Source organism: Thunnus thynnus, chromosome 22 (assembly GCF_963924715.1).
Source record: "Thunnus thynnus chromosome 22, fThuThy2.1, whole genome shotgun sequence".
NCBI classification, from domain to species: Eukaryota; Metazoa; Chordata; class Actinopteri; order Scombriformes; family Scombridae; genus Thunnus; species Thunnus thynnus.
The window spans coordinates 12,630,198-12,654,009 of record NC_089538.1 but is presented as its reverse complement, the minus strand read 5'-3'; the positions used below and the strand labels follow the sequence as shown (position 1 = coordinate 12,654,009).

General features: G+C 39.8%; 2 protein-coding genes across 2 annotated transcripts; both read right to left on the bottom strand.

The window, feature by feature from the left end:
* Window positions 1-751: 751 nt before the first annotated feature.
* On the bottom strand, window positions 752-5,652 carry LOC137174800 (mucin-22-like). The gene is made up of 7 exons (XM_067580278.1): window positions 3,274-5,652; window positions 3,097-3,161; window positions 2,805-2,989; window positions 2,031-2,275; window positions 1,343-1,404; window positions 1,100-1,248; window positions 752-1,005 (listed from the first exon to the last, which is right to left on the bottom strand). Exons 1-7 carry the CDS (start codon window positions 4,231-4,233, stop codon window positions 917-919), a joined length of 1,755 nt encoding a protein of 584 aa, XP_067436379.1. The 5' UTR covers window positions 4,234-5,652; the 3' UTR covers window positions 752-916.
* LOC137175168 (mucin-21-like) lies at window positions 5,183-23,103 on the bottom strand. Its single transcript, XM_067580875.1, has 4 exons — window positions 23,099-23,103; window positions 11,239-11,701; window positions 10,667-10,746; window positions 5,183-5,258 (listed from the first exon to the last, which is right to left on the bottom strand). The coding sequence occupies exons 1-4, from the start codon at window positions 23,101-23,103 to the stop codon at window positions 5,183-5,185; spliced, it is 624 nt and encodes a 207-aa protein (XP_067436976.1).
* Between the last annotated feature and the right edge of the window lie 709 nt (window positions 23,104-23,812).

The following is a 23,812-nucleotide window of genomic DNA, read 5'->3' as shown; positions in this document are numbered from 1 at the left end:
AGCATTTTGAATAATATTTGGTTATACAAATCACAAAATAATCTATCTTGCTGTTAACCTCTTAACATCATCTGGGTCGCCAGCGACCCGCTTAAGCCAGTTGCAAGTGTCTTAGCATCACACAGTAATGAGTAAAGGCAACTAGCACAATTTGGCCACCTGAAGATGTGTTGGAGAAGTTCGGGGACACCAGTGACGCCTCAAACTAAAAACTCCCTAGCTCCCTTAAGGTTAGGCCTAGAGGTCTGGAATTGTATACAGGAGTGGTTGACAAGATGTAGAAGGTATATGGAGAGTTGCATAATTCTGGCATGAAGCATGTCCTAGTTATTGGTATTCAAATATCATTCATTATAGACAAGGACGAAAAACACTTTTTTGAGCCATATTTGAACTGATGTAATTTTGGTTGTGTTTTAGCCACATGCTAAACAAGCACATTTCCAGAAATTAGAAGATGTTACTTTTCAAATGAAGCCTAATACATGCATTTTGGCCTTACAGTTTTGTCTTCTGTTATGGGCTTTTCCATTTTGGTATGTCAAATGGCCGAAAATTCCAGAAAAAGGGTGGGTTAAGAGGCTACAGAAGATTACCTTCACAATCCAGAGCATCACCACAAAAAGCAAATATACACATGTATAATAATATAAATACATATAAATAAGTGACTGGATAATCATACAGGATATCCTTCAGATTTCATACATTTCATGTTGCGGGGGGGGGGGGGGGGGGTGGGGGGGGGGTGGGGGGTCATCCCAACTTTAATATCTGGAAGTTCTTTCCAAGCCATATAACAAATGAGATCCTCAGAAATCTAATGGAAAATTAGATGTAATGGGAACAACGTCCTTTTTCATACCAGTGGTTTTCTAAATGGCATTTCACATGGATGTGGACGTCAGCAGAGACATTATTGCTGGCTTGACAGTAGCCATGACAGCAGTACCAGGCAGGAAGCAGTGATGAGACTGGTCTTGTGGCTTACTCCACTTGAAACTTCTGTAAATGTTGAGATAGGAAAGGAGACATTGTTTTAACAAGAAGTTCTGTATTATTTTATATTTTTGATTAATTAGCTCTCAGTAGTGCTTACCTGCACCATCCACAGAAATAAATGTGGTGTCAATGTTGAAGGCTGTGACATTTGAAGCTGCATTGACCAAAACATTTGCAATCTGAGTATTACTAGGAACAGATGTAGATGCAAATCCAAGGTCTATGTTGTTGATGATTGATCCATTACTGCAAAAGGAATTACAGAAATATATTGTTTTAGTCATATGAATTAATGGCCAATATTTTTTAAGATTCTATCAACAGAATAATATCAAATTACCTGAATGAAATCACTGTGAAGGAGCGGAATGAAGAGAATGTATTTTGGTAGACAGGTTTGAGCTGCAGAAATACAAGCAAACAAACTATAAGTACATACATATTTGCAACATTTTAATGGTTTGTGTTTCTTCACGTTTTCTACACTTTTTTCACTACCTTTTATTATCATGTCATTTGTAATATGTAATAACACTATTGTATTTCCTGTTCATCCAAATTCCAGTTTCTTTAATGACTATCACATGTGTAATCTATGTCATTTTTACTGTATATGGTGGACTGATTTACATTATATTTTATCTTTGAAAACTCACCACCGGGAATGAAATGTCATCCCATAAGAAACAGAGTTTCCTCCCATTGTGAGACAAAAAACAATCTAGCATCCCATTAAGAGGTATCTGAAACACTTACACTTAAATTTTAGTAAGAAATGTGTTTGTATTAGACTGACCTATTTTGAAACATGTATATAATTAAAATTAAGTTGGGAGAGTTTTTCTGTAGTTTATGGTATAGCCAAATTCCACAACACAACAATTTTCTTAAAAAATAAGGGTATTAAGGGTATTTTACATTTTTTAGGTGAAAATCATAAATTAATGTGTTTGCAAATGAAAATAAAAGATTACGTATTGCGAAACACTGATAGATATCTTGTAAAATGTAGAGAGAGAGGGACTTACATCTGATTTTATCAGTGAGGCTCGACTTTGAAATGCTGCAGATGATGGACTCAACAAGTCACTTGTAAATGTCTCTCCAGCAGATCTGAAAGTCAGCCGCCTTATGGTGATTGCCTCAACAGTTGTAGTAGTTGATGTGGTGGTTGTAGGAGTCGTTGCAGTCTTGGTAGTTGTTTTTGCAGCAGCTGTAGTAATAGTGGTATTTAAAGAGGGGGCTGCAGTTGAATTTGATGTAGTGTTTCTTTCTGTAAAGAATAAATATGAAATAAGATGAGGAAATATGGAAAAAAAAACAAATTATGGTAACCAGAGAACTTTTTTTTGAACAAACATCACAATATCTGTTGACTTGTGCATCTTTGTCACGGTTAACTTCATGGCAATTATAAATAAAACACAGAGTGTCTGTGTTATTTGTCAACACCGCCATTTAAAAAAATGGTTCAGGAAAGTAATCAATAATAACCTTCATAGAAACATTAGAAAGGATATTAGAAGTGAACACATTCCTGTAAATCCTTGTCCTTAACTGTTTTAGGACATCAAACTTTGAACAGTTATTTTCAGATTAAATTTAGCAGTATACCAGAAATCATCTTTGGAGAATTCACAGAGTAATCGCTTTGTCATGTTAATTTAAACAATTAGTTGTAGTTCATTTAAACACTCATGACACACACAGTGTGACAGATATGTTGATAAATGATATCAACAGGTATATTTCCCTGCCCTAATGCCTAGTGGAGTGAAATGTAGGGTTAACAATTTACTTACGAACTATTTGGATGGAGTTGGCTTCAACAGTGAGGTTGAAGGTATTGTTGGGGTTAGACACGGAGTCTACTAAGGTTTTGACAACATCAGCAGCCTCTGGTATTTCTGCAGATGAAGCAGTTTGATTGAACTCAATCCCCAGTTCTGCTTCAGTGTTTTCCACTCGTGTTGTGGCTGCAACTGGTCTGTATCAAGAAAGCATACCTCTTAATCAAATGATATTAACATGCAAAACGTATGCATATGTGTAATTATTCCATTATTTTCTGTCATTATTATCATTATATCTTACCTAAACTCTATGACAAAACAGCGGATGAAAAGCAAACCATATTTTGCCCTGTAGACGAAATCACACTGTGGGAAGGAATCAGATGGAAAAATATAAACAAATTAAAATTACACTGTTCTCTATATTTAATTTAAAAATACTGAAAACTCATGTCTAACACTGAAAAACTATACTCACCAATGCCACAACTCTTTTGGCAAGAGTTTGATATTGTACACTGCTGGGATTATTGAGTTCTGGTACAAATGATTCGACCAAGGTTGCCTCTACATTGTATAGAGCTGATTTGGGAGCTGCAGTAGTAGTAGTAATAGTTGTAGTTGACACAGCAACTGTTGCTGTTGATCCTTCAGTTGTAGTTGAACTTCCAGTTGTTGCAGACCCTGCAATTATATTTGTTGATCCCCCAGTTGTAGTTGAACTTCCAGTTGTGGCAGACCTTGCAGTTAGAGTTGTTGATCCCTCAGGTGTAGTTGTTGTTGTTGATCCCTCAGTTGTAGTTGAACGTTCAGTTGCGGTAGACCCTGCAGTTGTAGTTGTTGCTCCCTCACTTCTAGTTGTAGTTGAACTTCCAGTTGTGGTAAACACACCAGCTGTAGTTGTTGGTCCCTCAGTTGTAGTTGAGCTTTCAATTGTGGTAGACCCTGCAGTTGTTGTTGATCCCTCAGTTGTAGTTGGACGTTCAGTAATGGTAGACCCACCAGCTGATGTTGTTGATCCCTCACTTGTAGTTGAACTTCCGGTTGTGGTAGACTCACCAGCTGTAGTTGTCGATCCCTCAGTTGTAGTTGAAATTCCTGTTGTGGGAGACCCTGCAGTTGTTGTTGTCAATCCCTCAGTCGTAGTTGAACTTTCAGTTGTGGTAGACCCTGCAGTTGTAGTTGTTGATCCCTCAGTTGTAGTTGAACTTCCGGTTGTGGTAGACTCACCCGCTGTAGTTGTCGATCCCTCAGTTGTAGTTGAACTTCCAGTTGTGGTAGACCCTGCAGTTGTTGTTGTCAATCCCTCAGTCGTAGTTGAACTTTCAGTTGTGGTAGACCCTGCAGTTGTAGTTGTTGATCCCTCAGTTGTAATTGAACTTTCAGTTGTGGTAGACCCTGCAGTTGTTGTTGTTGATCCCTCAGTTGTAGGTGACATTTCAGTTGTGGTAGAAGCACCAGCTGTTGTTGTCAATCCCTCAGTTGTACTTGAACTTCCAGTTGTGGTAGACCCTGCAGTTGTTGTTGTTGATCCCTCAGTCGTAGTTGGACTTTCAGTTGTGATAGATTCACCAGCTGTAGTTGTTGATCCCTCAGTTGTAGTTGAATGTTCAGTTGTGGTAGACCCTGCATTTGTTGTTGTTGATCCCTCAGTTGTAGTTGAGCTTTCAGTTCTGGTAGACCCTACAGTTGTTGTTGTTGATCCCTCAGTTGTAGTTGAATGGTCAGTTATGATAGACCCTGCAATTGTTGTTGTTGATCCCTCAGTTGTAGTTGAACTTTCAGTTGTGGTAGACTCACCAACTGTAGTTGTCGATACCACAGTTGTAGTTGAACTTCCAGTTGTGGAAGACCCTGCAGTTGTTGTTGTTAATCCATCTGCTGTAGTTGAACTTTCAGTTGTGGTAGACTCAACAGCTGTTGTAGTTGATCCCTCAGTTGTACTTGAACTTTCAGTTGTTGTAGACCCTTCAGTTGTTGTTGATTCCTCAGTTGTAGTTGAACTTTCAATTGTGGTAGACCCTGCAGTTGTAGTTGATGATCCCTCAGTCGTAGTTGGCACATCAGTTATGGTTGAACCACCAGCTGTTGTTGTCAATCCCTCAGTTGTACTTGTACTTTCAGTTGTGGTAGACACACCAGTTGTAGTTGTTGATCCCAAAGTTGTCGTTGAACTTTCTGTTGTGGTGGACTCACCAGCTGTTGTTGTCAATCCCTCAGATGTAGTTGTACTTTCTGTTGTGGTAGACGCACCAGTTGTAGTTGTTGATCCCAAAGTTGTCGTTGGACTTTCTGTTGTGGTGGACTCACCAGCTGTTGTTGTTGATCCCAAAGTTGTAGCTGAACTTTCTGTTGTGGTGGACTCACCAGCTGTTGTTGTCAATCCCTCAGATGTAGTTGTACTTTCTGTTGTGGTAGACGCACCAGTTGTAGTTGTTGATCCCAAAGTTGTCGTTGGACTTTCTGTTGTGGTGGACTCACCAGCTGTTGTTGTTGATCCCAAAGTTGTAGCTGAACTTTCTGTTGTGGTGGACTCACCAGCTGTTGTGGTGGACTCACCAGTTGTTAATCCCTCAGCTGTAGTTGAACTTTCAGTTGTGGTAGACTCACCAGCTGTTGTTGATCTCTCAGTTGTAGTTGACCTTTTAGTTGTGGAAGAAACACCAGTTGTTGTTGTCAATCCCTCTGTTGTAGTTGAACTTTCAGTTGTGGTAGACCTTGCAGTTGTAGTTGTTGATCCCTCATTTGTAGTTGAACTCTCAGTTGTGGTAGGCTCACCAGCTGTTGTTGATGATCCCTCAGTTGTAGATGAACTTTCAGTTGTGGTGGACTCACCAGCTGTTGTGGTGGAGTCACCAGTTGTTAATCCCTCAGCTGTAGTTGAACTTTCAGTTGTGGTAGACTCACCAACTGTTGTTGTTGATCTCTCAATTGTAGTTGACCTTTTAGTTGTGGAAGAAACACCAGTTGTTGTTGTCAATCCCTCTGTTGTAGTTGAACTTTTAGTTGTGGTAGACCTTGCAGTTGTAGTTGTTGATCCCTCAGTTGTAGATGACCTTTCAGTTGTGGTCGAACCACCAGCTGTTGTTGTCAATCCCTCAGTTGTAGTTGAACTTCCAGTTGTGGTAGACCCTGCAGTTGTTGTTGTTGATCCCAAAGGTGTAGATGAACTTTCTGTTGTGGTAGACTCACCCGCTGTAGTTGTTGATCCCTCAGTTGTAGTTGAACTTTCAGTTGTGGTAAACCCACCAGCTGTTGATCCCTCAGTTGTAGTTGAGCTTCCAGTTGTGGTAGACCCTGCGGTTGTTGTTGTTGATCCCTCAGTCGTAGTTGCACTCCCAGTTGTGATAGACTCACCACCTGTAGTTGTTGATCCCTCAGTTGTAGTTGAATGTTCAGTTGTGGTAGACTCACCAGCTGTAGTTGTTGATCCCTCAGTTGTAGTTGAGCTTTCAGTTGTGGTAGACCCTGCAGTTGTTGTTGATCCCTCAGTTGTAGGTGAACTTCCAGTTGTGGTAGATCCTGCAGCTGTAGTTGTTGATCCCACAGTTGTAGTTGGACTTTCAGTAGTGGTAGAGCCACCAGCTGTTGTTGTCAATCCCTCAGTTGTAGTTGAACTTCCAGTTGTGGTAGACTCACCAGCTGTTGTTGTTGATCCCTCGGTTGTAGTTGCACTTTCAGTTGTGGTGGACCCTTCAATTGTAGTTGTTGATCCCTCAGTTGTAGTTGAACGTTTAGTTGTGATAGACCCTGCAGTTGTAGTTGATATTTCATTTGTGGTAGACCCACCAGCTGTTGATCCCTCAGTTGTAGTTGAGCTTTCGGTTGTGGTAGATCCTGCAGTTGTTGTTGTTGATCCCACAGTCGTAGTTGGACTTTCAGTTGTGATAGACTCACCAGCTGTAGTTGTTGATCCCTCAGTTGTAGTTGAATGTTCAGTTGTGCTAGACCCTGCAGTTGTTGTTGATCCCTCAGTTGTAGTTGAGCTTTCAGTTCTGGTAGACCCTACAGTTGTAGTTGTTGATCCCTCAGTCGTAGTTGAATGATCAGTTGTGATAGACCCTGCAATTGTCGTTGTTGATCCCTCAGTTGTAGTTGAACTTTCAGTTGTGGTAAACCCACCAGCTGTTGATCCCTCAGTTGTAGTTGAGCTTCCGGTTGTGGTAGACCCTGCGGTTGTTGTTGTTGATCCCTCAGTCGTAGTTGCACTTCCAGTTGTGATAGACTCACCACCTGTAGTTGTTGATCCCTCAGTTGTAGTTGAATGTTCAGTTGTGGTAGACTCACCAGCTGTAGTTGTTGATCCCTCAGTTGTAGTTGAGCGTTCAGTTGTGGTAGACCCTGCAGTTGTTGTTGATCCCTCAGTTGTAGTTGAGCTTCCGGTTGTGGTAGACCCTGCAGTTGTTGTTGTTGATCCCTCAGTCATAGTTGAACTTCCAGTTGTGGTAGACTCACCAGCTGTAGTTGTCGATCCCTCAGTTGTAGTTGAACTTTCAGTTGTGGTAGACCCTGCAGTTGTTGTTGTTGATCCCTCAGTTGTAGTTGAACTTTCAGTTAAGGTAGACCCACCAGCTGCTGTTCCCTTAGTTGCAGTTGAGCTTCCAGTTGTGGTAGACTCACCAGCTGTAGTTGTTGATCCCTCAGTTGTAGTTGAGCTTTCAGTTGTGGTAGACCCTGCAGTTGTTGTTGTTGATCCCTCCATCGTAGTTGAACTTTCAGTTGTGGTAGACTCACTACCTGTAGTTGTTGATCCCTCAGTTGTAGTTGAGCTTTCAGTTGTAGTAGACCCCGCAGTTGTTGTGGTTGATCCCTCAGTTGTAGTTGAACTTTCAGTTGTGGTAGGCCCACCAGCTGTTGTTCCCTTAGTTGTAGTTGAGCTTCCAGTTGTGGTAGACTCACCAGCTGTAGTTGTTGATCCCTCAGTTGCAGTTGAACTTTCAGTTGTGGTAGACGCACCAGCTGTTGTTGTCGATCCCTCAGTTGTAGTTGAACTTCCAGTTGTGCTAGACCCTGCAGTTGTTGTTGTTGATCCCTCAGTCGTAGTTGAGCTTTCAGTTCTGGTAGACCCTACAGTTGTAGTTGTTGATCCCTCAGTCGTAGTTGAATGATCAGTTGTGATAGACCCTGCAATTGTCGTTGTTGATCCCTCAGTTGTAGTTGAACTTTCAGTTGTGGTAGACCCGCCAGCTGTTGATCCCTCAGTTGTAGTTGAGCTTCCGGTTGTGGTAGACCCTGCGGTTGTTGTTGTTGATCCCTCAGTCGTAGTTGGACTTCCAGTTGTGATAGACTCACCACCTGTAATTGTTGATCCCTCATTTGTAGTTGAATGTTCAGTTGTGGTAGACCCTGCAGTTGTTGTTGTTGATCCCTCAGTTGTAGTTGGACTTTCAGTTGTGATAGACTCACCAGCTGTAGTTGTTGATCCCTCAGTTGTCGTTGAGCTTTCAATTGTGGTAGACCCTGCAGTTGTTGTTGATCCCTCAGTTGTAGTTGAACTTTCAGTTGTGGTAGACCCTGCAGTTGTTGTTGTTGATCCCTCAGTTGTAGTTGAATGTTCAGATGTGGTAGACTCACCAGCTGTAGTTGTTGATCCATCAGTTGTAGCTGAGCTTTCAGTTGTGGTAGACCCTGCAGTTGTTTTTGATCCCTCAGTTGTAGTTGAGCTTCCGGTTGTGGTAGGCCCTGCAGTTGTTGTTGTTGATCCCTCAGTCGTAGTTGAACTTTCAGTTGTGGTAGACTCACCAGCTGTAGTTGTCGATCCCTCAGTTGTAGTTGAACTTTCAGTTGTGGTAGACCCTGCAGTTGTTGTTGTTGATCCCTCAGTTGTAGTTGAACTTTCAGTTACGGTAGACCCACCAGCTGTTGTTCCCTTAGTTGTAGTTGAGCTTCCAGTTGTGGTAGACTCACCAGCTGTAGTTGTTGATCCCTCAGTTGTAGTTGAGCTTTCAGTTGTGGTAGACCCTGCAGTTGTTGTTGTTGATCCCTCCGTCGTAGTTGAACTTTCGGTTGTGGTAGACTCACTAGCTGTAGTTGTTGATCCCTCAGTTGTAGTTGAACTTTCAGTTGTGCTAGACCCACCAGCTGATGTCGTTAGTTCCTCAGTTGTAGTTGAACTTCCAGTTGTGGTAGATCCTGCAGTAGTTGTTGTTAATCCCTCAGTTGTAGTTGAACTTCCAGTTGTGGTAGATCCTGCAGTTGTAGTTGTTGATCCCTCAGTTGTAGTTGAGCTTTCAGTTGTGGTAGACCCTGCAGTTGTTGTTGATCCCTCAGTTGTAGTTGAACTTTTAGTTGTGGTAGACCCTGCAGTCGTTGTTGTTGATCCCTCAGTCGTAGTTGAACTTTCAGTTGTGGTAGACCCACCAGGTGTTGTTGTTGATCCCTCAGTTGTAGTTGAACTTCCGGTTGTGGTAAAGTCACCAGCTGTAGTTGTTAATCTCTCAGTTGTAGTTGAGCTGTCAGTTGTCGTTGGCCCTGCAGTTGTTGATCCCTCAGTTGTAGTTGAACTTTCAGTTGTGGTAGACCCACCAGCTGTTGTTGTTAGTTCCTCAGTTGTAGTTGAACTTCCAGTTGTGGTAGATCCTGTAGTTGTAGTTGTTGATCCCTCAGTTGTAGTTGAACTTCCAGTTGTGGTAGATTCACCACCTGTTGTTGTTGATCCCTCAGTTGTAGTTGAACTTCCGGTTGTGGTAAAGTCACCAGCTGTAGTTGTTAATCTCTCAGTTGTAGTTGAGCTGTCAGTTGTCGTAGGCCCTGCGGTTGTTGTTGATCCCTCAGTTGTAGTTGAACTTTCAGTTGTGGTAGACGCACCAGCTGTTGTTGTTAATACCTCAGTTGTAGTTGAACTTCCAGTTGTGGTAGACCCTGCAGTCGTTGTTGTTGATCCCTCAGTTGTAGTTGAACTTTCAGCTGTGGTAGTCCCACCAGGTGTTGTTGATCCCTCAGTTGTAGTTGAACTTCCGGTTGTGGTAAAGTCACCAGTTGTAGTTGTTAATCTCTCAGTTGTAGTTGAGCTTTCAGTCGTCGTAGGCCCCGCGGTTGTTGTTGATCCCTCAGTTGTAGTTGAACTTTCAGTTGTGGTAGATCCTGCAGTTGTAGTTGTCGATCCCTCAGTTGTAGTTGAACTTCCAGTTGTGGTAGACTCACCACCTGTTGTTGTTGATCCCTCAGTTGTAGTTGAACTTCCAGTTGTGGTAGATCCTTCAGTTGTGGTTGTTGATCCCTCAGTTGTAGTTGAGCTTTCAGTTGTGGTAGACTCTGCAGTTGTTGTTGATCCCTCAGTTGTAGTTGAACGTTTAGTTGTGGTAGACCCTGTAGTCGTTGTTGTTGATCCCTCAGTTGTAGTTGAACTTCCGGTTGTGGTAAAGTCACCAGCTGTAGTTGTTAATCTCTCAGTTGTAGTTGAGCTTTCAGTTGTCGTAGGCCCTGTGGTTGTTGTTGATCCCTCAGTTGTAGTTGAACTTCCGGTTGTGGTAAAGTCACCAGCTGTTGTTGTTAATCTCTCAGTTGTAGTTGAACTTTCAGTTGTGGTAGACCCACCAGCTGTTGTTGTTAGTTCCTCAGTTGTAGTTGAAATTTCAGTTGTGGTAGATCCTGCAGTTGTGGTTGTTGATCCCTCAGTTGCAGTTGAACTTCCAGTTGTGGTAAAGTCACTAGCTGTAGTTGTTAATCTCTCAGTTGTAGTTGAGCTTTCAGTTGTCGTAGGCCCTGCGGTTCTTGTAGATCCCTCAGTTGTAGTTGAACTTTCAGTTGTGGTAGACCCACCAGCTGTTGTTGTTAGTTCCTCAGTTGTAGTTGAACTTCCAGTTGTGGTAGATCTTCCAGTAGTTGTTGTCAATCCCTCAGTTGTAGTTGAACTTCCAGTTGTGGTAGACCCTGCAGTCGTTGTTGTTGATCCCTCAGTTGTAGTTGAACTTTCAGTTGTGGTAGACCCACCAGATGTCGTTGTTGATCCCTCAGTTGTAGTTGAACTTCCGGTTGTGATAAAGTCACCAGTTGTAGTTGTTAATCTTTCAGTTGTAGTTGAGCTTTCAGTCGTCGTAGGCCCTGCGGTTGTTGTTGATCCCTCAGTTGTAGTTGAACTTTCAGTTGTGGTAGACCCACCAGCTGTTGTTGTTAGTTCCTCAGTTGTAGTTGAACTTCCAGTTGTGGTAGACCCACCAGCTGTTGTTGTTAGTTCCTCAGTTGTAGTTGAAATTCCAGTTGTGGTAGATCCTGCAGTTGTGGTTGTTAATCCTTCAGTTGTAGTTGTGCTTCCAGTTGTGGTAAAGTCACCAGTTGTAGTTGTTAATCTCTCAGTTGTAGTTGAGCTTTCAGTCGTCGTAGGCCCTGCGGTTGTTGTTGATCCCTCAGTTGTAGTTGAACTTTCAGTTGTGGTAGATCCTGCAGTTGTAGTTGTTGATCCCTCAGTTGTAGTTGAACTTCCAGTTGTGGTAGACTCACCACCTGTTGTTGTTGATCCCTCAGTTGTAGTTGAACTTTCAGTTGTGGTAGATCCTGCAGTTGTAGTTGTTGATCCCTCAGTTGTAGTTGAACTTCCAGTTGTGGTAGACTCACCACCTGTTGTTGTTGATCCCTCAGTTGTAGTTGAACTTTCAGTTGTGGTAGATCCTGCAGTAGTTGTTGTTAATCCCTCAGTTGTAGTTGAACTTCCAGTTGTGGTAGATCCTTCAGTTGTGGTTGTTGATCCCTCAGTTGTAGTTGAACTTCCGGTTGTGGTAAAGTCACCAGTTGTAGTTGTTAATCTCTCAGTTGTAGTTGAGCTTTCAGTCGTCGTAGGCCCTGCGGTTGTTGTTGATCCCTCAGTTGTAGTTGAACTTTCAGTTGTGGTAGACCCACCAGCTGTTGTTGTTAGTTCCTCAGTTGTAGTTGAACTTCCAGTTGTGGTAGACTCACCACCTGTTGTTGTTGATCCCTCAGTTGCAGTTGAACTTTCAGTTGTGGTAGACGCACCAGCTGTTGTTGTTAATCCCTCAGTTGTAGTTGAACTTTCAGTTGTGGTAGATCCTGCAGTAGTTGTTGTTAATCCCTCAGTTGTAGTTGAACTTCCAGTTGTGGTAGATCCTGCAGTTGTAGTTGTTGATACGTCAGTTGTAGTTGAACTTTCAGTTGTGGTAGACCCTGCAGTTGTTATTGTTGATCCCTCAGTTGTAGTTGAACTTTCAGTTGTGGTAGAGCCACCAGCTGTTGTTGTTGATCCCTCAGTTGTAGTTGAACTTTCAGTTGTGGTAATGTCACCAGCTGTAGTTGTTAATCTGTCAGTTGTAGTTGAGCTTTCAGTTGTCGTAGGCCCTGCGGTTGTTGTTGATCCCTTGGTTGTAGTTGAACTTTCAGTTGTGGTAGACCCACCAGCTGTTGTTGTTAGTTCCTCAGTTGCAGTTGAACTTCCGGTTGTGGTAGATCCTGCAGTTGTAGTTGTTGATCCCTCAGTTGTAGTTGAACTTCCAGTTGTGGTAGTCTCACCACCTGTTGTTGTTGATCCCTCAGTTGTAGTTGAACTTTCAGTTGTGGTAGTCGCACCAGCTGTTGTTGTTAATCCCTCAGTTGTAGTTAAACTTCCAGTTGTGGTAGATCCTGCAGTTGTAGTTGTTGATCCCTCAGTTGTAGGTGAGCTTTCTGTTGTGGTAGACCCAGCAGTTGTTGTTGATCCCTCAGTTGTAGTTGAACTTCCAGTTGTGGTAGACCCACCAGCTGTTGTTGATCCCTCAGTTGTAGTTGAACTTTCAGTTGTGGTAGACCCACCAGCTGTTGTTGTTGATCCCTCAGTTGTAGTTGAACTTCCAGTTGTGGTAGATCTTGCAGTAGTTGTTGTTAATCCCTCAATTGTGGTTGAACTTCCAGTTGTGGTAGATCTTCCAGTAGTTGTTGTTAATCCCTCAGTTGTAGTTGAACTTCCAGTTGTGGTAGACCCTGCAGTCGTTGTTGTTGATCCCTCAGTTGTGGTTGAACTTTCAGTTGTGGTAGACCCACCAGCTGTCGTTGTTGATCCCTCAGTTGTAGTTGAACTTCCGGTTGTGGTAAAGTCACCAGTTGAAGTTGTTAATCTCTCAGTTGTAGTTGAGCTTTCAGTCGTCGTAGGCCCTGCGGTTGTTGTTGATCCCTCAGTTGTAGTTGAACTTTCAGTTGTGGTAGACCCACCAGCTGTTGTTGTTAGTTCCTCAGTTGTAGTTGAACTTCCAGTTGTGGTAGTCTCACCACCTGTTGTTGTTGATCCCTCAGTTGCAGTTGAACTTTCAGTTGTGGTAGACGCACCAGCTGTTGTTGTTAATCCCTCAGTTGTAGTTGAACTTCCAGTCGTGGTAGATCCTGCAGTAGTTGTTGTTAATCCCTCAGTTGTAGTTGAACTTCTAGTTGTGGTAGATCCTGCAGTTGTAGTTGTTGATACGTCAGTTGTAGTTGAACTTTCAGTTGTGGTAGACCCTGCAGTCGTTATTGTTGATCCCTCAGTTGTAGTTGAACTTTCAGTTGTGGTAACGTCACCAGCTGTAGTTGTTAATCTGTCAGTTGTAGTTGAGCTTTCAGTTGTCGTAGGCCCTGTGGTGGTTGTTGATCCCTTGGTTGTAGTTGAACTTTCAGTTGTGGTAGACCCACCAGCTGTTGTTGTTAGTTCCTCAGTTGCAGTTGAACTTCCGGTTGTGGTAGATCCTGCAGTTGTAGTTGTTGATCCCTCAGTTGTAGTTGAACTTCCAGTTGTGGTAGTCTCACCACCTGTTGTTGTTGATCCCTCAGTTGTAGTTGAACTTTCAGTTGTGGTAGTCGCACCAGCTGTTGTTGTTAATCCCTCAGTTGTAGTTAAACTTCCAGTTGTGGTAGATCCTGCAGTTGTAGTTGTTGATCCCTCAGTTGTAGGTGAGCTTTCTGTTGTGGTAGACCCTGCAGTTGTTGTTGATCCCTCAGTTGTAGTTGAACTTCCAGTTGTGGTAGACCCACCAGCTGTTGTTGATCCCTCAGTTGTAGTTGAACTTTCAGTTGTGGTAGATCTTGCAGTAGTTGTTGTTAATCCGTCAGTTGTAGTTGAACTTACAGTTGTGGTAGATCCTGTAGTAGTTGTTGTTGGTCCCTCAGTTGTAGTTGAGCTTTCAGTTGTGGTAGAGCCTGCAGTTGTTGTTGATCCCTCAGTTGTAGTTGAACTTTCAGTTGTGGTAGACCCACCAGCTGTTGTTGTTAATTCCTCAGTTGTAGTTGAACTTCCAGTTGTGGTAGACCCTGCAGTTGTTGTTGATCCCTCAGTTGTAGTTGAACTTCCAGTTGTGGTAGATCCTGCAGTTGTTGTTGTTGTTAATCCTTCAGGTGTAGTTGTGCTTCCAGTTGTGGTAGACCCTGCAGTTGTAGTTGTTGATCTCTCAGTTGTAGTTGAACTTCCAGTTGTGATAGATCCTGCAGTTGTTGTTGTTAATCCTTCAGTTGTAGTTGTGCTTCCAGTTGTGGTAGATACTGCAGTTGTAGTTGTTGATCTCTCAGTTGTAGTTGAACTTCCAGTTGTGGTAGACTCACCACCTGTTGTTTTTGATCCCTCAGTTGTAGTTGAACTTTCGGTTGTGGTAGACCCACCAGTTGTTGTTGATCCCTCAGTTGTAATTGAACCTCCAGTTGTGGTAGACCCCGAAGTTGTAATTGTTGATCCTCCAGTTGTAGTGGAACTTTCGGTTGTTGTAGATCCACCAGCTGTTGTCGATCCGTCTGTTGTAGTTGAACTTCCAGTTGTGGTAGAACCACCAGCTGGTGTGGTTGATCCCTCAGTTGTAGTTGAACCCCCAGTTGTTGTGAGTCCAGTGATTGTTGTTGTTGGTTCAACAGTTGAGGACGTTTGTGCCGCAGCTGGTGTCATAGAAAGCTGATTGGCCACTATTGGCAAAGAATAGAATCTGTTGTTACACACAATTTATTTTTTCAGGACACAAAGGAAATCTTCATTTTTTATTACAGGAATCATTATCTTACGTGTAAGCACCAGTAAAGTTGATAAGATTGGTCCAACACCCATTGTGTCTGCCCTGCAACCTGAAAAATTTGACAACACAGTGACTCACTCACAAAAGCAGCACATAAACACCTAACATTTGGATAAAAATTAATGTTTAATCTGCAGTGATAATTAAAAGTGTCTGGAGAATTTTTTTCTTTCAAAGAATCTGTAAATGAAACTCGTATATTTTGTAAATGCATGCAGGAAAAGTGTTGTAAATGGATGATTCAATCAAAATAAGAGTTCCTCTTGCCTATTTCATTCAGAGTTCAGTTTCTGTGGTCAGTTTCTGCTCTTCAGGCTCAGAGTGTAATAATAATTATGTTTTAATATCTCATGTTTCTCATCGACTTCCACATGATTTGACAAAGATTAATCAAAGTGAGACACCATGCACAATACCAGAGCCCTGAAACTGGAAGACCTACTTGAGATGACACTTGTATTAATGTTGGCAGTTCAAAAAGTCAGCCATAAAACAGTTCTGTAGAATATAGCTACACCTATAGATACTGTAAAATCTTTAAATTTTTGTAGAGTTTGTGACATTTAACTCATATATCTAAGACGAGACAGATATTAGTGATATATGGAAATTAACCATGGTATTTACTTTGGGCTGAGTCTAGGCAGAAAGAGCATTTGCAGAGAACGGTTATATTTTAATGGATTTTCTTAGATATTCATCTTTTTTTCTTTTAGTACTGCCAAAAGGCCTTTTGAAGGATACTATGATGTAGAGTGATTAGCAATTACGTTAATACAAATTCATGCAAATCTTTGGTTTTATTTTAAATCTTTATATTGTTTTGACATTAGAAATCAATTTCTTTTTTTGACAAATTACAGTTTTGTCATAATAACCAAGGGAAGAGGTCAAACATTAAGCAATTACAACCACTGTAGTGTGCATAACATTTTACAGCTTCTATTTCACACAGCTAATAATTATAATATTAGTCAATATTGGTTCATTGTTATATAAATGCACATAATTTGTGGGGTATTACCCCTAATTTTCCTACAGACAAACTCAAAAAAAGGACACCCTCTGCCCATTTGTTTTATTTATCTTACTGCTCAGTCAATCAGGTATTAAATCAAATGAAGATGTTGTTGACATAAAGTGGTATACAAATCTCAACTAAAATGCTTTGATATAAAAATTCTTTATGCTAAATACACATACGGATGCAAAAGTAATGATTTCATGTCATTTCAAGTGCCACAATGTTACATCTGAAAGATGTTCTACAGATGTGTAGAAATGACAAAATGTTAAAAATTAACATTTTAATGCAGCCAAAGTTCGAGGGATTTCTCTGAATACAGTTTTAACTAACTTAATTTAAAATGGAGATTAAATAAAAATTAAATCAATATCAGCACTTACACACAGTTACAGCACTTGTTGTAGTTTTAGGTTCTTAACCACAATTATTCTCAATAAACCTGGTTTTGTTTTTTTAAGAGTTAATTGAGAATTTGATTTCATGTTGTTGGATATAAACACTAGAGTTGAATGTCATCAAAACTACATTTCCTTTTACATAATTTTGTTAACCTTGACACTGATGTGACACACTAGGGCAGGATAAAACAAGGAAAAAAGAATAGTATAGTACATACTAAGTATAGTAATACAGAATAGTAGAGCCATTTGGTGTACAATGCAGCCTTTAACACCTGCTTCAAGCTTGTATGTAATCTCAGTGTGGAAAATATTTTACACTGCAATTTAATGAAAGGTTAAAGTTTGTTTTATTCTTTGGCTGAAATATGCATCAGTGTGGTCAAGTATTTTAAAATGCAAAACTAACACATTTAGGACATAGTTTTATTACAGTTATTTACCTGTGCGCTGAATGAGGAGACTTCCATTAAACACTCAATCAGTTCAACTGTTAAAGTGCTACCAGTTACAGGTGTGCAACTAGCAGACTTTGACCCCTCACTTTGGAGAGGGGCAAGCAAAAGAGATTCATCCAATAACCAATACAGTATTGCATTAATATTCTTTCATTAAAGCTCAAGGATGGATGAAATCAAAATAGGATAAGGAGCAAAAATAACAGCTGAAAGTAAGCTTATGAAGCATGATTTCACGAGAAATTGCCAAAACAATACATAATATGCAATCAAATATACATTATAGTGAAGTATAATTTACAATTTAATAAAAATATAGACACAAAAATGTACTTACCCCGAGTAATAGTCAATAATGTTTTTTAGAATAATGTATAAATATGAATAAATAATGTTAGCTCCTTATTTACTACCCTGCTGCTTCTCTGGTCTTCTGTTGCCACATTTGTTGAGGTCTTTTATTTATATCGCTGTAAACTAAAGGGAGGTGACGTTCCAGGTGGGTCATGAATTTTGTTGAAATGTTTTTACATATCAATGAATAAAAAAAAGTCGTTCACTCCCTAGACAATTGTGAGCACTATTGTTAATGCATTCCACTTGGGTGAACAAACTGGGTGTGTATTATTTATTCTCTTACACAGGTTGAGCTGGTTGATATTGACAAAATATTTATGATTAATTACCACTGTATAATATGTATAATGTGATTATACTGCAGGGATGACTACCATCAAAAAGTATGAATTTCCACACATTATTACTAGAAGTTGGGGTTTCTTGGCACTTTTACTAACATTGTGGCTTACACAACTAACCACACAATTTTAACTCTGTGATGTAGAAATGCATGGCTATTGCAGCACTTGCATAAAGAATTTTACATACCCACACAGCTAATGTAAAACTCAAAACTCAACTTAAACTGACAAAAAAGTAAGCAAATGGACATTTATTTTTACACAAAAAAAAGGTTTGACTTTATTATTAGAATATTTTATTAGCTTATTTCACAGTTGACAAATACATAGTTGGCCTGGGATCATTGTTGCAGTCAAACAATAAACCATTCTTTTCAAAAGCATGATAGTACAGGGATACAAAGGGAAGGAAATGTCATGGTGTTTCAAGAGAACTCAATCCAAATTTACCATTGTTACATTCACAGATAGTGAAATTCCTTTCTGGCAGGTCGGTATACACCAAGACACACATACGTCAACAAAACATAGTGAAAGATCAATCAAAGTCCACACCTAAACACGTCTAGAACAATAAGATCGTACTGAAAAGCACACCACGTCATGTATTCATGAGTCAGTTGTAAGGCATTAATTACCAGTCTACCAGAAAGGTAACCACAGCACAATTGTGAGGACTACAGGCATTAAAAAAATGTAATATATTATTTGTAATATAATATAAGATTTATGATTTTAATATGTTATTGTATATTGTAGTCCTATTGTATATTGTTGATGAAAGCTGTATATTGTTGATGAAAGCTGAAATACATTGAAAGCTTAAAGCTGAAAGAAATTGCTGAAGCAATGCTGAAAATGGCTGAAAAATCAGCTGATATAAACTGAAATGAATTGTTTTGAAAACTTGGAGGCTCAAATGTAAAACTGGAGCTAGGAGTTGAAGTGCATCAGCTGAAGAAGCTGAAACAGAGAGCTGAAACATGTTGCTGAAACAGTGGAAAGGCAAATGATATAAGCTGCCAAAGCTGGAAGAAGAAATAAAATGCCTTAAAACTGTGAGAGAAGAAATTCTTTGTATTAATATCAGACAGATGAACTGCATCCTGAAACAACTTAAAGTCTGTGTAAAGCAACAATAAATATGTTTTCTGAGTTTGACACACCACAGAGAAGTGTGTTATTAACAACCCTGCCAAATTTGAATGATTAAAAAAATCGTCAAGTATATAAAATTAGGCTTCAAAATCGTGAAAAATCAAGCCGTTGTCTCTGCTCTCAAACGCTGGGCAGCACTTGAATGCGCTGAAACCACGCCCCAGTCAACTGTCAACTGTCAATCAAATACCACCACTATGACCTGACAAATGGATGCTACTTCTTCTAGCAACTTTCTTCTGCCTACACATCCCTACATGTTTGAGCCATCAGAGCCAGAATCCAATTCTGAGCCAGAAGACACTGACCTACCTGACAATCAACCTCGTTCCTCTCAATCTGCAACAGAATGGTAATTTGTTCCTCCCATTTATAAGTTAGCAATATGTATTACTGTCTAGCATAACCTAACGTTAGCCAAATAAAGCTGGGCTATCAATAAACATAGCAAACATATTTTGTCACTTTATCAGATAGTTTTGTCTATATAGTCACAGATCAAACTAGCAGTCATCATGTGTTTTGTTTCTTGCATATTACCAAATATATATGTGCAAGAACCCCCACCATAATCAATATTAGACTAAAGTAAAATTTAACACGTATTGTCAGTTTCATTCAAATACACGTCTGCAGGTCTTCTCAATGTTTTATGTGTGGTTTTCTGAATGTCATCATTGCAACACACAAGCTGAGCAACAAAATATTCTGTAATCTGTTCAGATAACTGTACGATTGTTCATAATATAGAATTTAAAATTCATGTAGTTGACAATCTTTAGTCACACTGCGCATTGAACTGGATTTACTGTACAAGAACTTTAAGGTTTGAATTTCTTAACAGTTAAAACAGAAAGAAACAGATCTCAATTGTGTGTGTGTGCGTGTTATTTTGAAGGTGGAGACGGTTTGTGTGTTTGTATGTGTGTGTGTGTGTTTCAGTAAAAATCCCCACAAAGATAGAAAAACGAGTTTGTGTGTGTGTTTGTCTTTATCACATAGTGGGGTCCGTAAGCTGGCACAGTCATAGCGTGGGGACCAAAAATTTTGTGTGGACCAAAAATCCGGTTCCCACACACACAAAAAACCCCCAACAACCTTCAATTCAATGAAAAGAAGGTCGGGGGATGCCCTGTCAGCAAAAGTGTTGTGTGCTTAGGTGTGCTTAGGAGGGGGGACTCAGTACCAGGAGCACTGAGTAGGAGTTGGTACAGCACAAACACACACTTTTCAGTAGCAGAAGACACACTTGGCTCATCTGCACATGTGCAAGCAGTCAGCTAACTGCAAAGACAGACTGTATCTGCACTGAATATATAAACATAGTTCCAATATTTATTACTGGTTATTTATTAATCATTAATCATTTAATCTATTATCAATTGTCAAATTGACAACTTTTAGGGTTTTTACATTACTGTATTTTATTTTACATTTTAATTATCTTAATTCATTTATCAAATTACTTTCCCTAATCAGAATGTTTTAATGGCTTTAACTAGCTAATTGTGGTATTGCCTTTCCTCTGTTAATATATCTCTTTGTTGTTGTTTTTCCTTTTTTTGCTTTTGTAATTGACTCAAATTGACTATAAATAAATGTTGAATGAATGAATGAATATCCAATAGTATTCACACATTTTTCTGTATGTAACGCCTATAGAATAGAATGTGTAGGTCGGCACTTTTAGCACAAAGCTTAAGTTTAAGTTTATGATAAGACTGGACTGTGCTGGAGAGGGCTTAATTGAGTTGTTTCTCTAAAAGACTATCTGGCATGATATTAAGTTGCCTTTATTGGTTAGTTTGTCTTTGTTTTTATTTCAGTCTGCACTCACACAGCTTACTCAGTCTTAGGTATTAAGAGGTTTGTGTTTTCTGGGTTTTGGATTTTCTGCTGTGTTCCTGTACTCCTCCCCAGCCTGTTTTTTTAACCTCCACACCTTGCCTACTGTCTCTGCATTTGGCTGTGACATGAGGGTCTGTGTGTCAACCAAACCCTGTAATGGGCAAAATAATTAACATCTTTTAGGACTGGTGAATTATTTCAATATCAAAATTAACCAAACAGGACTAATACAGTACTTACCATGATATAATAAAGAGCGCTATCAATCAATCAAGACCAATTTTCCTGTCTTTATATTTCTCTCTTGTTCAAGTTCTCTTGAAAATAACACATTTTCAGCATTAGTCCCTAACACAAGTTGCGATCTTGCTAATTGTGTTCCTCTCAGACACACCTTGTATGAGGATGGTTTTCAGGGAATCTTCCTCTGTGAATTTTACAACCAGATGTAGATGGCACCAGGTCCAAGAGAGGGTCAGGACAGGTTCTGTATGGACAGCTTAGTGTAAACAGAGCTTCGAGGCCTTAAAGGCAAGGTTGCTCTCTGCCCTGGTGCTGGCCTACACAGACTTTTCACGCCCTTTCATTTTGGAGATTGACGCTAACCATAGTTGCCTCGGGGCTGTCCCTTCCCAGGAAACAGAGGTGGCGTTAGGCCTGTAGCTTACGCATGCTGAGGCATCCAGTCCACTGAGAGAAACATGACCAACTATAGTTCCATGAAGTTGGAATTCCTGGTGCTCAAGTGGACAATGACAGAGAAGTTCAAGGAGTATCTGTTGGAGCACAAGTGTTTGGTCTTCACTGACAACAATCCATTAAGCTATCTCCACTCAGCGAAACTTGGTAACCTATTTCAGATGTAGGTCAGAGCAAACTTTTATTTCCGCAAGCTTTTAATAACCCTTTGTTAATTGCTTAACACCGATTTCTTTCAAAAGGTGAAATTGGTCAGTTTTTGGCAAGCAGCCTGGTGCAGCTGAACAGGTCTTCCCATAGGAAAGCAAAATCCAAGAAGAGATCTCATAGTTGTTTCTTTCATTTCTCCTAGATACAAATTAGCTATTTTTAAGACTAAGGTGAGACCAAAGGCTTTTTCTCCTACTTCTCAAATTCAACTCAGGAGAAACAAACACTTATAATCTCATTTATGTCTTACTCTGATCAAAACAAAAGATCTCTAAATTATCTTAAATAAGTCTAATTTAAGTCTCCTGAACATGGGACCATGAGATCAGAGAAAGAGCTTAAAGAAAACTAGGCTATGACTCCTATGACCCCATGATTCTTCTCAAATATATCTCAGCTTTGTCTCAGGGACCCCAGTGTTACTCCTCATTCAGCCTGGAGTAAGTTAGCAGGTGCAGAGAGCGAGCTCAGAGAAAGGCTGGCTCAGACAAAAAAGCGCGCAGTGCCAATTAATGTCATATTGGTCATGTACACTGTCACTTCACTTCAGCTTCACTGATTGGTGGTCAACTGCACGAGTGACCGAATAACATACAAACGTCAGCAGGTGGTGGCACATGACCCCTATTTGGACCCTTAACTTTAGAGTGGACTACATTAGCTGAAGTTGATGAGTGATGAAGTTGCAGGTAAGTTTTCAACTTCTTACACATAGTTGTGTAACCGTCAAGAGTATGACATTATGCATTATGCAAGTATGCATTAACGCATGTCATGTATTGATTCAAGGCTCCCTTGTCATGTTTGTTTATTTGGTAATGTTCTTGTTACATCTTAAAAGTTATTATGGGTTCATAAAGACCGTTTTGTGTACACATCTAGTAAGTGTTTTAAGTTATATAGTGTAACGCTATCTCTGCTAGCTTTGCCATATTTCTATGGGATTTCCCATTGTATTTATATGTTGCTAACATTATGCTAAGCAAGGATTACTGTCCTGTCAGCTAGTTTAGTTTGTGACGTTAAGTGTCATGTTGTGAAACAAATTTATGAAAGAAAAGTCCTGCATCCGAAACATATGTAACAGTAATCATTTTTATTGGTTAAATGTAGTTTAAAATCATCAGATAAAGTCTTCAACTGTTTCCTTCTGTTGGAGGAAAACCTCCATAAACATATTGTTAAATTTAATGGAGCCGAGCTTACCGGTAAACATCTACCTACTCCTTCTAAAAGATCATTTATGATTTCTCATAAACAGACACTAACTGATTCTGTGAACATTAAACATAATTTGATATTAATTTTAGCTCCATGTAAAGTGAATAAACATGTTTCCCAGAGGTGGGTGGTGAGTTAATTTTTATTTTTATTGCTATTATTTTTTACTTTTAACTTCATGCTGAATAATTAAAGGATAGTGACTGTCCAATTACAGTTTTTTAATTGTTGTGTTGCTTTCGTTAGGGTCCCATAGAGCAGTATGGAAAAATTTATTCATTCTTATCCTTTACTCAAGTAATAGTACTTGTGTAAAAATGAGCTCAGATAAAAGTAAAAAGTAAGTCGGTTGAAATGTACTCTGAGTAAATGTTACTACATTACATTTTTTAACTGGACCACCTTTAGGCTACCAAATACATTGCATTAAATCATGTCCAAATCAACAATAAATGTCATTTCTATAGACAGCACTTTGCAGACACTTTGCAGCCTGTGTATACAACTGATTATCAATTAAAAATATACCACAGTCACTTAGCGTACTCACCGGGTGGTGCAATAAATCATTGATTAATTAAGGTAAATACGACCTTTTTTTAAACTATGCCAAAGTATGATAATGCTAACCATACCCCATGATTACGTCATTCTTTATTTTATTGCATTATTGTGTGTCATTGTACTGTTCACAATCTGCTAGGCCCGGCCCAGGTGTGACCCCCTGACACTCGGCCGGTGAACGTACCCAGTCAACATGTATGTTTTCCAGAGTGTCACCAGAGTGCAGTGTCACCTCTCTGCCCTCCTGAGGCTGCTGATACACCAGCGACTCTCTTTTATTCCATTCTCACACGGCTTATCAGGACTTTTTCATGTGACTTTGTGTTTACTCTGTAACAGATGCAACTTCAAATGTACAATACTTGAGATAAAAAGCACTTAAGTAAAAGTAAAATCACTGATTTTTAAATATACTCAAAAAAGTACAAGTACCCAAAAAAAAACTTTCTTACAGTAACAACAGTAAATGTAATTCATTATTTCCACCTCTGGATCCCAGCAAAGATAGTCTTAACATTGACTGAAGTCTAATTTCTCTTGCCCGCCCTTTTATAGATGGGATTCTAATGATTGGAACATTGGAATTATATTGGTAAAATGAAATTCATTACAGTGACGTTAAACATGGTTTAAAGAGTTTAATTCTAAATGCACTGAAAAAGCAAACATAATGCCAATGAAAACATGACATTTTCAAGAGTGGGTTTTATATCGGCATCATAGGAGATATCTTGTTTTCTTGCAAAATGTATTGTTTAGAAGAATGACATGCTAACTTACATTGT

Bases quoted from the DNA above. Each gene is read 5' to 3' on its own strand.
- LOC137174800 (XM_067580278.1), bottom strand. From the start codon at position 4,233: ATGTCACCTACAACTGAGGGATCAACAACAACAACTGCAGGGTCTACC. The intron at 2,990-3,096 runs GTAAGATATAAT...TTCTTGATACAG, and splicing joins TGTTTTGTCATAGAGTTTAG to ACCAGTTGCAGCCACAACAC. The intron at 2,276-2,804 runs GTAAGTAAATTG...TATTCTTTACAG, and splicing joins CAACTCCATCCAAATAGTTC to AAAGAAACACTACATCAAAT.
- LOC137175168 (XM_067580875.1), bottom strand. The intron at 10,747-11,238 runs GGTGGTGAGTCT...ACTACAACTGAG, and splicing joins CTGAGGGATCAACAACAACA to GGATCAACAACGACATCTGG. The intron at 5,259-10,666 runs GTCTACCACAAC...CCACCACAACAG, and splicing joins TCAACAACAACGACTGCAGG to AAAGTCCAACGACAACTTTG.